This window comes from Mytilus trossulus, chromosome 1 (genome assembly GCF_036588685.1).
Source record: "Mytilus trossulus isolate FHL-02 chromosome 1, PNRI_Mtr1.1.1.hap1, whole genome shotgun sequence".
NCBI lineage: Eukaryota > Metazoa > Mollusca > Bivalvia > Mytilida > Mytilidae > Mytilus > Mytilus trossulus.
The window spans coordinates 2,141,350-2,155,115 of NC_086373.1; the positions used below are offsets into that span (position 1 = coordinate 2,141,350).

The 13,766-nt window shown below is 33.2% G+C and overlaps 1 protein-coding gene across 2 annotated transcripts in view; it reads right to left on the minus strand.

The window, feature by feature from the left end:
- Positions 1-13,766, minus strand: part of LOC134712178 (receptor-type tyrosine-protein phosphatase epsilon-like) — a 141,134-nt gene that overhangs the window by 79,020 nt on the left and 48,348 nt on the right. Inside the window, exons 5-7 of one of the 2 annotated variants that reach the window (XM_063573479.1) lie at positions 12,636-12,718; positions 12,016-12,050; positions 5,922-5,986 (exon numbers count right to left, since the gene is read on the minus strand). In XM_063573479.1, coding sequence (XP_063429549.1) covers positions 5,922-5,986; positions 12,016-12,050; positions 12,636-12,718 — 183 coding nt within the window. Of the gene's footprint in view, positions 1-5,921; positions 5,987-12,015; positions 12,051-12,600; positions 12,719-13,766 lie in introns of both variants that reach the window. The other variant, XM_063573468.1, reaches the window with a different exon arrangement.

Genomic DNA, 13,766 nt, shown 5'->3' on the forward strand with positions numbered 1-13,766 from the left:
TTGGTGAATACTATCTGTAGTGAATTGTATTGGTGAATATTTTCAATAGTGATAATGGGTATAAACAGCATTTACAAACAAGTTTTCTAAGGATAATATTCACTAATATCATGCAATAACCCTGTAGTATCGAAGTATCAAATTCCTATCAAAAATGTACATCTTATTAAAAATACTTCTATACATTATTTGCCTAAATAAAATTGAGGAATGCATCGAAGAGACAACAACCCAACCAAATCACAAAACACCAGCCTCATAATATACATATTGTAATATAACATGAACTTAATAATAAGTTATACCAAGTTTCATCTTAAATCTGTTGAATATTTCAGGAGTACTCATTCAACATACATTATTTTATGCAAATAAGACAAAAAACAATATAGTGCTGCCTCTCCAGGGGGAGACAACATTCTCGGCCTATTGGTAACTATTGCTTGGTTACACTACTGACTGAGAAAGTCCTATCTTAGATAAGATGTAAGACTTGGAAATCAAATCTTTAGGTCTGTGCTGCTTCTAACTGACTGAGAAAGTCCTATCTAAGATAAAATGTAAGACTTGGAAATCAAATCTTTAGGTCTGTGCTGCTACTAACTCACTGAGAAAGCGGTCTCAAAAACAATGTTAGACTTGGAAATAGATTCTTGGGGCCTGTGTTGGTCCTACTGAATAAGTCCTGTTTTAGAAAAAAAAAAAATTTGGAAATCTAATCCTTAGGTCTGTGCTACTAACTGAGTAAGCTCTCATAGTAACAATGGGATAAATTCCAGTGGTCTGTTACTCAATTGTCTTTTTTTTTTTAAATCCAACCCTTGTGGTTCTGATATTTCCCAAAATTTACACACATCCTTAATAATAGATTTATTATTCATTGTATTGCTTAAATATTAGATCATGTGCAAATGAAACAGTATAAAAAAGAAGATGTGGTATGATTGCCAATGAGACAACTATCCACAAAAGACCAAAATGATACAAACATTAACAACTATAGGTCACTGTATGGCCTTCAACAATGAGCAAGCTCATACCCCATAGTCGGCTATAAAAGGCCCGGATAAGACAATGTAAAACAATTCAAAAGAGAAAACTATAAACGGCCTTACTTAAGTAAAAAGATTTGCTTGCTCTTGAACTTAAAGAATATTCCTGATCATCATATTATTTTCCATTAAACAGATTTGCTTTACATGACATTTAAGAAATATGCTTAAAACATCTGTGTCTTGGAGATTAAGATTTATTTAATATGTAACGCAAGCTTTTATTACTTTCAAAATGACTTTTATTTCTGCAGTTCTACAATGCATTCCATGAAAACCAATTTAGAAAACGTGACTTTTTTTAAACATCTGTCTTATTCACATAAATATCACAGCAACACTTGTGCTGGTACAAGGTTGAAATTGTGTATATATTAACCAATATAAACTGTACATAGCAACTCAAAGGGTGTAATAAAGGTACTTATTTGACCCTTATTTTAACAGCACTTTGAACTTTAAATTGTACAATTTTTTCGTCATGTCACATAGCAGCTATTTCTTCATAAATATATAATTTTTATTGGTGATGAACCAGTTACTATTGACATTTTAAGCTAATAATGGAAGCGTTACCTTAATATAACATACTTCTGTTATCTTCAGACAAATACTATCATTGCATTTACATAACAAGAGGCACTCAAGAGCCTGAATCGCTCACCTTAATTTTTTTGGTTAAATCTCTCATCAATGATTATTTTTGCTTTTTAATTTATTCAAATGTTCTTTGAATCGTCCTATTTTCTTCAAAAGCAAAAAAAAATAAAAAAATCATTTTCTCCTATGTTCTATTTTAGCAATAGGAGCTATGCTTCTTGACATAGAATCTTAATGTTAACTATGAAATTTTAGGTTTATGGATAATACAGACTACACTTGTGTATCCCACGGTGTTTTCTAAATTTTAAGCACCAGTGTATCCCACGGTGCATTTCATATATATCTATCTTCACATATATCTATCTATCTACCTGGTTGCCATATTATCTTTGGGTAATTTTATCTTCGGGTAACGACCATAGATCTATCTACATATACATGGTCTATGGTCTATCTATCTACATGTATATATATTATATATTATATGAATCTATCATATTATGAATAAAAGCTGTGGCCAGATATCGCCAAACCATATATGTATTTTGTTTTAATGGTACCATCTGAGATAATATTCAAGATAATAACCAAAAACTGCAAAATTTCTTTAAAATCATCAATTCAGGAGCATTATACCTGCAAAACCAGTTACCCGATTCGGCTGAAAATTTCAGGACAGGTAGACCTTGACCTAATAAATACTTTAACTTCTTTGTCTTATTTGCTCTAAATGCTGGAGTTTTTGAGATATAAGCCAAAAACTGCATTTTAACCTGTGTTCTATTTTTAGCAATGACGACCATGTTTTTTGACGAAATAGGAAATAAAACACAAACTTTATTTTATACACCCTAATGATCATTCAGTTGAAGTTTGGTTGAATTTGGTTGAGTAGTTTTAGAGGAGAAGATTTTTTAAAGTTAGCAAATATGGGGAACAAATTGTGAAAAATTGTCATTGAAGGACAATAACCCCTAAAGGGGTCAATTGACAATTTTGGTCATATTAACTTATTTGTAGATCTTACTTTGCTGATCATTTTTGCTGTTTACAGTTTATCTTTATCTATAATAATATTCAAGATAATGACCAAAAACTGCAAAATTTCCTTAAAATTACCAAGTAAGTGGCAGCAACCCAACAATGGGTTATTTGATTCATCTGAAAATTTCAGGGCTGATAGATTTTGACCTAATGAACATTTTTACCCAATGTCAGATTTGCTCTAAATGCTTTCATTTTTGAGATGTAAGCCAAAAAACTGCATTTGACCCCTATGGCGACCATGTTTGTTGATAGATCGAAACTTCGGATACAATTTATAAACTAGATATCCTAAGGAACATTCAATTAAAGTTTGGAAGTATTTGGCCTAGTAGTTCAGAGGAGAAGATTCTTGAAATAGTTTACGAAGACGACAAACGACGACAACAGACGACGGACGACGGACAACAGACGGCGACGGACACCAAGTGATGGCATAAGCTCACATAGCTATGCCAGGTGAGCTAAAAACTGTGTTTTATTTCAAATATGCAAAAGTAAATAAATTTGGTGTATTTACTGTCTTCTGATTGGTTAAAATTATTAGTTTTATTTTCAATGTTGTCAATTTTGATGGCGACACGCCCACTCTGACGTTGTGTATCCATGAACCAACATGTGTGTACGTTGTTATTGTTAATATGAATAATATAAAAAGTCCTTTGAGCCTTCGTTTTGATAGAAATTTATTTATAATGAATGGCAATAATTTATTTTGATTTTATTGAACCATAAAACTGACATAGAAATTAACAACTATGGTTTACCAAAACTCACCATACAGCCTTCAACACTGAACAAAACCCATACCACATAATAGCTTGATTTAAATACAAATGTGTATCAAACAAACATGCCCCTCTCTTCAATACATTGTACCTTTTGATTTCAAGTGACCAAAATCATAATTTGTAATAATTGAGAGGAGAAACACCTTCCAAATTAATAGCAAAAACTAGAGGCTCTAAAGAGCCTGTGTCGCTCATCTTGGTCTATGTGAATATTTAACAGAGGACGCAGATTGATTCATGACAAAATTGTGTTTTGGTGATGGTGATGTGTTTGTACATCTTAATTTACTGAACATTCTAGCTGCTTACAATTTCTCTATCTATAATTTACTTGTCCCAGTAGTTTCAGAGAAGATTTTTGTAAAAGATTACTAAGATTTATGAAAAAATGGTTAAAACATGACTATAAAGGGCAATAACTCTTAAAGGGGTCAACTGACAATTTTGATCATGTTGACCTATTTGTAGATCTTACTTTGCCAACATGTATTGTTTTTTACAGTTTATCTCTATCTATAATAATATTCAAGATAATAACCAAAAACAGCAAAATTTCCTTAAAATTAACAGTTCAGGAGCAGCTCCCATCAACGGGTTTTCCGATTCATCTGAAAATTTCAAGGCAGATAGATTTTGACCTGATAAATAAGTTTACTTCATGTCAGATTTGCTTTAAATGCTTTGGTTTTTGAGTTATAAGCCAAACACTGAATTTTACCCCTTTGTTCTATTTTTAACCGTTGCGGCCATCTTGGTTGGTTGACCAGGTCATGCCACACATTTTTTAAACTAGATACCCAAATGATGATTGTGGCCAAGTTTGGTTTAATTTGGCCCCGTAGTATCAGAGAAGAAGATTTTTGTTAAAGATAACTAAGATTTACGAAAAATTGTTAAAAATTTATTATAAAGGGTAATATCTCCTAAAGGGGTCAACTGACCATTTCGGTCATGTTGACTTATTTGTAAATCTTACTTTGCTGAACATTATTGCTGTTTACAGTTTATCTCTATAATAATATTAAGGATAATATCCAAAAACAGCAAAATTTCCTTAAAATTACCAATCAGGGGCAGCAACCCAACAACCTGTTGTCTGATTCATCTGAAAATTTCAGTTCAGATAGATCTTAACCTGATAAACAAATTTGCCCCCTGTCAGATTTGCTCTAAATGCTTTGATTTTTTAGTTATAAGCCAAAAACTGCATTTTACCCCTATGTTCTAATTTTAGCTGTGGCGGCCATCTTGGTTGGTTTGCTGGGTCACCGGACACATTTTTTAAACAAGATACCCCAATGATGATTGTGGCCAAGTTTGCTTAAATTTGGCCCAGTAGTTTCAGAGGAGAAGTTTTTTGTTAAAGATTACTAAGATTTACGAAAAATGGTTAAAAATTGACTATTAAGGGCAATAACTCTTAAGGGGTCAACTGACCATTTCGGACATGTTAACTTAATTGTAAATCTTACTTTGCTGAACATTATTGCTGTTTACAGTTTATCTCTATCTATAATAATATTCAAGATAATAACCAAAAACAGCAAAATTTCCTCGAAATTACCAATTCAGGGGCAGCAATCCAACAACAGGTTGTCCGATTCATCTGAAAATTTCAGGACAGATAGATCTAGACCTGAAGAACAATTTTACCCCCATGTCAGATTTGCTCTAAATGCTTTGGTTTTTGAGTTATAAGCCAAAAACTGCATTTTACCCCCATGTTCTATTTTTAGCCGTGGCGGCCATCTTGGTTGGTTGACCCGGTCACCGGACACATTTTTTAAACTAAATACCCCAATGATGATTGTTGCCAAGTTTGGTTAAATTTGGCCCAGTAGTTTCAGAGGAGAAGATTTTAGTAAAAGTTAACGCCGGACGACGGACGACAGACGACGGACGCCAAGTAATGGGAAAAGCTCACTTGGCCATTTGGGCCAAGGGAGCTAAAAATGATTTTCATTTGACATTATTTTTTTTTCTCTTCTTGCTTCACAATGTCTTAAACATCATTAATGTCAAAATTATGTGAAAATTCTATCTACATTTATAAGTTATTGTAACATTTCCTTCTATCAAAAAAAATATCATGCACAAAAATCATATCATTATGTTCGGGGCCCAACAGTCTTTGCTGTTACTCATAATACTGCTGCATGCTAGGTAGAAAGCACCAAATATCATTTTTTTAAGACTTTGGTTTAACCTGTCCGAGATATGCACTTTCTCTGAGAAAAAAATATGTACCAATTTCTCCTATCTTCTGACCATTATATCTATATGAATTCTCATCAAATTTGAAAGATGTTACTTTTTAAATTTCACACAAACCTTTGAACTAATACAAGGTAAAAACAGCCCTTTGAAATACATGTAATTTGATTATTTGGCCTAATGTGGGACCTTTATAGGAGACAATTAGATAATCTACCTTTTTTCTCCTTCTCAGATCTTTCTTTTCTTTTTCTCTTACTCTCTGGGTTATCATATCTATCCCTAAAATAAATAAAAATATTGTTAACTCCTCTGGATATCACACGTAAATCCCACTCCTTAAAAAAAAGGGGAGAAGAACATTGAAGTGACTCGTCTCAAACCTGGCCTGATACAGTACATGTATTTATGACTGGAGCTGTTGACCAATAAATAAACAGTTCACTTAATAATGACATACTGATAATTGTTATGTTTCAAACACAGACGCACACAATGATCTATCTTAACCCCTTTCAGAGAAAAAGGGAGGAAACAATATTTGACTTTTAAATGTTTAAAATTGACCTACAACAGTGTATACTTTAATTCATTGACTTAGTAACATTTTGTACTTGCAAATGTTAAAATCATGCATTTCTACATTGGTTAGAGGTATAGGGGGAGGGTTGAGATCTCACAAACATGTCTAACCCAGCCGCATTTTTGCGCCTGTCCCAAGTCAGGAGCCTCTGGCCTTTGTTAGTCTTGTATTATTTTACTTTTAGTTTCTTGTGTACAATTTGGAAATTAGTATGGCGTTCATTATCACTGAACTAGTATGTATTTGTTTAGGGGCCAGCTGAAGGACGCCTCCGGGTGTGGGAATTTCCCTCTACATTGAAGACCTGTTGGTGACCTTCTGCAGTTGTTTTTTTCATTGGTCGGGTTGTTGTCTCTTTGACACATTCCCCATTTCGGCATTTCCATTGTCAATTTTATCTATTTAGTTCAGCATGCTATCATAAATGGAATCGTGTTTGCCTTGAGCATTGATAAAAACATGGTTTCAAACCTTTTTGTGAATGAATACTGATAACAAAATGTTTAATGTTTTATATTTTGCATGGACTAAATTATTTATCACCTATGCAATTTAAGAGAATCCTCTGAAAATTGCATTCAAAATCATATTAATTTTCCAGTTTGCTAAAAAAACATTAATAATGATCATAAATATTCACTAAAGCATGTGATTGACTTACTAATACATTTGTGTACTTCAAACCACAGCAATGATTGATTATCTGATGACTAGCATTATGGTGAAATATTCATTAAGTAGATCATGTTATCACTTTTCATTAAAGGAGAGTATACAAAGAAAATATTCCTTTATATTTTGAAATATATTTTTAAAACTAGATGTGTCAGAATGACACAAATATGACTAGACCCAGTCTGCAACATTTCAGGAGTAAAAATATTCAAAGTCCAAAAATTAGTGGAGTTGATTAGTAAAGCTTGATCTTTAACTCATCATAGTAGACGCACATACTAACAAGAATGTGTCCACAGTACATGGATGCCCCACTCACACTATAATTTTTTATGTTAAGTGGACCGTGAAATTAGGGTAAAAACTAATTTGGCATATAGTTTTAGAAAGATCACATCATAGGGAACATGTGTAATAAATATCAAGTTGATTGGACTTCAACTTCATTAAAAACTACCTTGACCAAAAACTTTAACCAAAAACTTTAACCTGAAACTTGCACTATCATTTTCTATGTTCAGTGGACCGTGAAATTGAAGTAAAAAATCTAATTTGGCATTACAATTAGAAAGATCATATCATAGGGAACATGCCAGTGCCTAGTTTGAAGGTGATTGGACTTCAACTTCATAAAAAAGTACCTTGACCAAAAACTTTAACCAAAAACTTTAACCTGAAACTTGCACTATCATTTTCTATGTTCAGTGGACCATGAAATTGAAGTAAAAAATCTAATTTGGCATTAAAATTAGAAAGATCATATCATAGGGAACATGCCAGTACTAAGTTTGAAGTTGATTGGACTTCAACTTCATCAAAAACTACCTTGACCAAAAACTTTAACCTGAAACAGGACGAACAGACGGACAAACAGACCCACAGACCAGAAAACATAATGCTGCTCTACTATCATATGTGGGGCATAAAAATTAGCTTGATATGTGAAGATATTTAGAAGGAGTCTGTATAACTGTTATTCCCACCAAAGTCCAAAGCCTATCATGTTGACACAAATCAGCAGAGCAGAACCAATTTAAACTCGAGAAAGATGGTGATGATGAACTTTCAAACTAGGGTTAAATGAAACTTGTCAGACAAAAACCTGTTCCTTCCCTATATACAGTGAAACCTGTTTTAAATGAACCTCTTTTGGACTTATGATTTTGTTTGGTTTTAGACGATGTTTGGTTTTACCAGGTTCACAATACACATTATTTGTTATGAATTTGCTTAAGAACATGTTTGGTTTATACAGGTTTTTGGTTCATACAGGTTTCGTTTAAGTCAGGTTTCACTGTATGTCTTTGATCTGTATATTTCATTCAAGCAAGTCAAAGAAACTTAAGTTACCATTCATAAACTAAAATCATAAGTGTCTAACAAACAGAAGGATGGAAGAAAAAATAGAAAGACAGACAAATAAAGGAACAGATAGGTGGATGAATAGAAGACAGCAGGACAAACCAATGATAAACTTTCAAATCAAATATTAAATATATTAAAAGCTTGACAAGATGAATAATGAAACCAGTATAAAAAAGTCTCCATATTTTCAAATACTTCGTGCTTTAGAAGATTCTTAATCAAACCTACATACAAACAGCTGATTAATGATTTCTCTTAAAACTATTCACAAAGGCTTGTTATTAGTGACTTTAAAGAATGTTACAAAGTTACATGGAGGAGGTGATTTGTTTACAGATATAAAGATTTAAGGAACCAATGTTGACCTTTAACATTATAGTGGCTGAGATCAAAGATGGATGTCATATCATCTTTAAATTGCGTTTTAAGCTTTGTCAATAATACCTATAGACTCTATATTGAATCTTTATAACATTTATTCCATTGTTCTTTCTTTAATCAATATACATGTTAAGGTCAAGGACAAGATCACATGATCGAGTGATAAGATAAGAGATACCCTCAAACAGATTTCTACTCTTCAACTGACACTCACAGACAAAGACTCAAGGGACACACATCTCATATTGATATTTTGATACTGACTTGGATCCTAATCATGTTTTCTATTACTTCAAAAAAATCTGCATGTAGCAGATCCAGATAGAGCTTCAAGAAAGATGATGTCGGAGAACTTTATTTTGATATATGCCTTTTATGGCCACATTCACTCAAATTATATTCCTTAATTAAAGTAGTAGGTACATGAACTTCAGATAAATATACTATAACAGAAGATTATATAGAAACTGATGAGCTGAGAGTATATATGATATATCATGTATGAGGATGCAACCTTATCAACTGTGAGGAGCAGAGCAAGGCAAACATTTTTTGATATGTTTGTTATTGAAGCAAAGGTCTGGAAAAGGTAAATTCTGCCAACATGTCCAAATCTGAAATCAATTTGTCCTAAACTACAAATGTTTTAAGAAAAATAGTAAAAAAATCATGAAGTAAATGCAAGTTCCTTGATTCTAGAAACCATTATTGTGATTTCGACAAATTTTTTTTGAAAAAGGGCAACAACATGTTAGAAATCTCAAAAATTTCTGGATCCTTGTAATGGATGAATAGACATTTATGCATTATTGATAATAAGTCCCATATTTTATTTAAAACAGACATATTTTTCAGATTTTAAAGGGCTTATTTTGTTCAATTTGTTGGCCCTGAACTTTCCTCTGCAGGTCAGGAAAAAATTGTAAAATTAAAACAACAGCAAATATGATGAAGAGGATATAATGACAAATAAACAGGAAATACTTTTGTCTAATGGTCTCTTATTATTATTGTAATTTGAATGTATAAATCGATAGACAGATAGCCATACAGAGAATATTACTATGGCTCTTGTGGTGCACACAACAGGGGACAATACAATGTTGTTCAATGTTTGTGGAATGCTGTAAATAGTTTTTGCTACATATCTAGACACTCATATATGTATAAACCAATATTTTTGAGAGTTTGAAGACTCTGGCTTTCAATAACTATAGGACTGGGAGGCCCATCTGTTCTCATTTGCTGAGCATTCATCCTATTCTATATATCTCCCAATTGATACGATATTCCCGCCTTGTATTTCCTATCATAATTTCTTGATATAGGGTTGCTGCTCACAAGGTAGCTATTAAACCCAGATTTCTAAATGGTGAAGTTGAAAATTTTAAGGAGGCAGTCTTAGCTGGTTGGTCGTTATGGAATATCTGTTTCACAGATGATTTTTGATATGTTCCTTATGTCGTTACTACAATCCTGTTCCCTTTCTACAAATGTGACCTACCAAATTACACTTTTTACAGGGTTTGTAAATACATGAGCAACACATGGGGTGCCACATGTGGAGCAGGATCTGCTTACTCTTGTGAAGCACCTAAGATCACCCCAGGTTTTGATGGGGTTCGTGTTGCTTAGTCTTTTAAGTTTTCTATGTCTTGTGTGTACTAATGTTTGTCTGCTTGTCTTTTCCTTTTTAGCTATGTTGTTGTCAGTTTATTTTTGATTTATGAGTTTGAATATTCCTATGGTATCTTTTGCCCCTCTTTTACATTCAATTTACACTTTGTGTAATCCAGCCAAAAAGAGTTGTAATTTTACCAAATCCCATTTTTAATATTAAGCACTGACACTTTATAGACAGTGATCATTCTTTATCATTCTGCACTAATTTCATACTTCTCTTAATTACAAAAATTTTAGAACATCTAGCTATTGGCTTATTCCTTGACTAATCCATCAATTTGATGAATTGAATTTTAGTTGTAACTTATGAGAACCTAACATTGTGAACATTGTGACCTAAAAATGAGATGATGTAAACAGAAACGAGGGTGGTAAAGGGCTATTTTCGTGCAACATGTTTTGCAATTTTTATTTCAGGTGCAGCCATTTCGCATTCTTCCTTGCAGATACCCCCCTTTAGCCCATCAGTATAACTACTACTAGAAACTAAAGTATCCTACCTAAAATATTTTCATGTGGTCAGTCCTACTGCTACCTTCCAAAAATATTTACACTCCTAAAAGCTACCAACCTAAAATATTTACATGTGGCCAGTCCTAAATCTACCTACCTAAAATATTTACAGGTGACCAGTCCTAAAGCTACCTACCTAAAATATTTACACGTGACCAGTCCTAAAGCTACCTACCTAAAATATTTACATGTGGCTAGTCCTAAAGCTACCTACCTAAAATATTTACACGTGACCAGTCCTAAAGCTACCTACCTAAAATATTTACACGTGACCAGTCCTAAAGCTACCTACCTAAAATATTTACACATGGCCAGTCCTAAAGCTACCTACCTAAAATATTTACATGTGGCCACTCCTAATGCTACCTACCTAAAATATTTACACGTGGCCACTCCTAATGCTACCTACCTAAAATATTTACATGTGGCTAGTCCTAAAGCTACCTACCTAAAATATTTACACGTGGCCAGTTCTAATGCTACCTACCTAAAATATTTACACGTGACCAGTCCTAAAGCTACCTACCTAAAATATTTACACGTGACCAGTCCTAAAGCTACCTACCTAAAATATTTACACATGGCCAGTCCTAAAGCTACCTACCTAAAATATTTACACGTGGCCACTCCTAATGCTACCTACCTAAAATATTTACACGTGGCCAGTCCTAAAGCTACCTACCTAAAATATTTACACGTGGCCAGTCCTAAATCTACCTACCTAAAATATTTACATGTGGCCAGTCCTAATGGTACCTACCTAAAATATCTACAGGTGACCAGTCCTAAAGCTACCTACCTAAAATATTTACACGTGGCCAGTCCTAAATCTACCTACCTAAAATATTTACATGTGGCCAGTCCTAATGGTACCTACCTAAAATATCTACAGGTGGCCACTCCTAATGCTACCTACCTAAAATATCTACACGTGGCCACTCCTAATGCTACCTACCTAAAATATTTACACGTGGCCACTCCTAATGCTACCTACCTAAAATATTTACACGTGGCCAGTCCTAAAGCTACCTACCTAAAATATTTACACGTGGCCAGTCCTAAAGCTACCTACCTAAAATATTTACACGTGGCCAGTCCTAAAGCTACTTACCTAAAATATTTACACGTGGCCAGTCCTAAAGCTACCTACCTAAAATATTTACAAGTGGCCAGTCCTAAAGCTACCTACCTAAAATATTTACACGTGGCCAGTTCTAATGCTACCTACCTAAAATATTTACACGTGGCCAGTCCTAAAGCTACCTACCTAAAATATTTACATGTGGCTAGTCCTAAAGCTACCTACCTAAAATATTTACACGTGGCCAGTCCTAAAGCTACCTACCTTAAATATTTACACGTGGCCAGTCCTAATGCTACCTACCTAAAATATTTACAGGTGGCCAGTCCTAATGCTACCTACCTAAAATATTTACACGTGGCCAGTCCTAAAGCTACCTACCTAAAATATTTACACGAGGCCAGTCCTAAAGCTACCTACCTAAAATATTTACACGTGGCCAGTCCTAATGCTACCTACCTAAAATATTTACACATGGCCAGTCCTAGAGCTACCTACCTAAAATATTTACACGTGGCCAGTCCTAGAGCTACCTACCTAAAATATTTACACGTGGCCAGTCCTAGAGCTACCTACCTAAAATATTTACACGTGGCAAGTCCTAGAGCTACCTACCTAAAATATTTACACGTGGCCAGTCCTAGAGCTACCAAGGTTATACAGGCACACACCAAACTCCAGATTACAATTTCTCTCGAGTTGTCATCCAGGAGTGGACGGGGTAAAACTTGTACTGTAAAAAAAATATAACATTTAACATTATAACAAGGGAATATACAAAACTGTTAAATATTGATTTAAACTGTAAAATGGTGAATTTTTATGATATATTAGTTATCGATCATATCTTAGATTATTTTTTTTTTAAATTTTGAATTCAAACACGGACATATATCTCAAAAAGTCATTTAGCACCCCATTTCATAAAATAATAGATTATTGATGCACTATGATAAACATTTTCTATTATTCTAAGCAGAAATTTGACACTTCTAAAGATATGGATGCATGATGAAATGCATTTTGTAATAATTCTAGAAGCACTTTGACACTTATAAACTTAAACATGTGAAAGCGTTGCATGGTGTCAGAGCTTTGTGCAACAAGTCTGATACTACATCTATTGGTAATTAATTTTCTCATAATTTTTTGTTTGTTTTGTTCACATATCGTTGTCAATAAAATGGAATTTTATGTGACTTTCATACAAGTAAGAGGTTTAGCTAGCTGTAAGTCATGATAAATCAACCATTTTCTACTTAAGAAAATGCCTGTACCAAATCAGGACTGTTGGGTTTTTTTTCTTTTGTTTTATGTGTTTGAGCTTTTCATTTTGCCATTTTTATTTTGAATTTTCCTCAGAGTTTTGTATTTTTGTTATTTTACTTTTTTCATTGTGTATTGAAAGGGTATTCATTTCTCAGATTTTCAACTTTGTGTAATATTTTGTAATCCCTCTGACCTTTCCCATGCTATATGCATTATACAAACCTCTGTTATTTCTCACTTTTTCTAAAACTTTTTTCACTTATGGGAAAATATTTTTTCAAATATTATGCACTTTTCAAACAATACAGAATTTATAACATTTCAAGACCTATATATATATTACCAAATAATAATAATTTAATTTTGGATGTAACTTGTCTTCTGATTGGCTGAGGTTATCTTGTAATGAGCCCATAGAAATAATTAAGTCATGTGACCGTGACGTCATCAACATTTCTTTATGGTTTTCTACGGTTTAAAATGGAATTTAGAATTACATCATAAGAAATGAC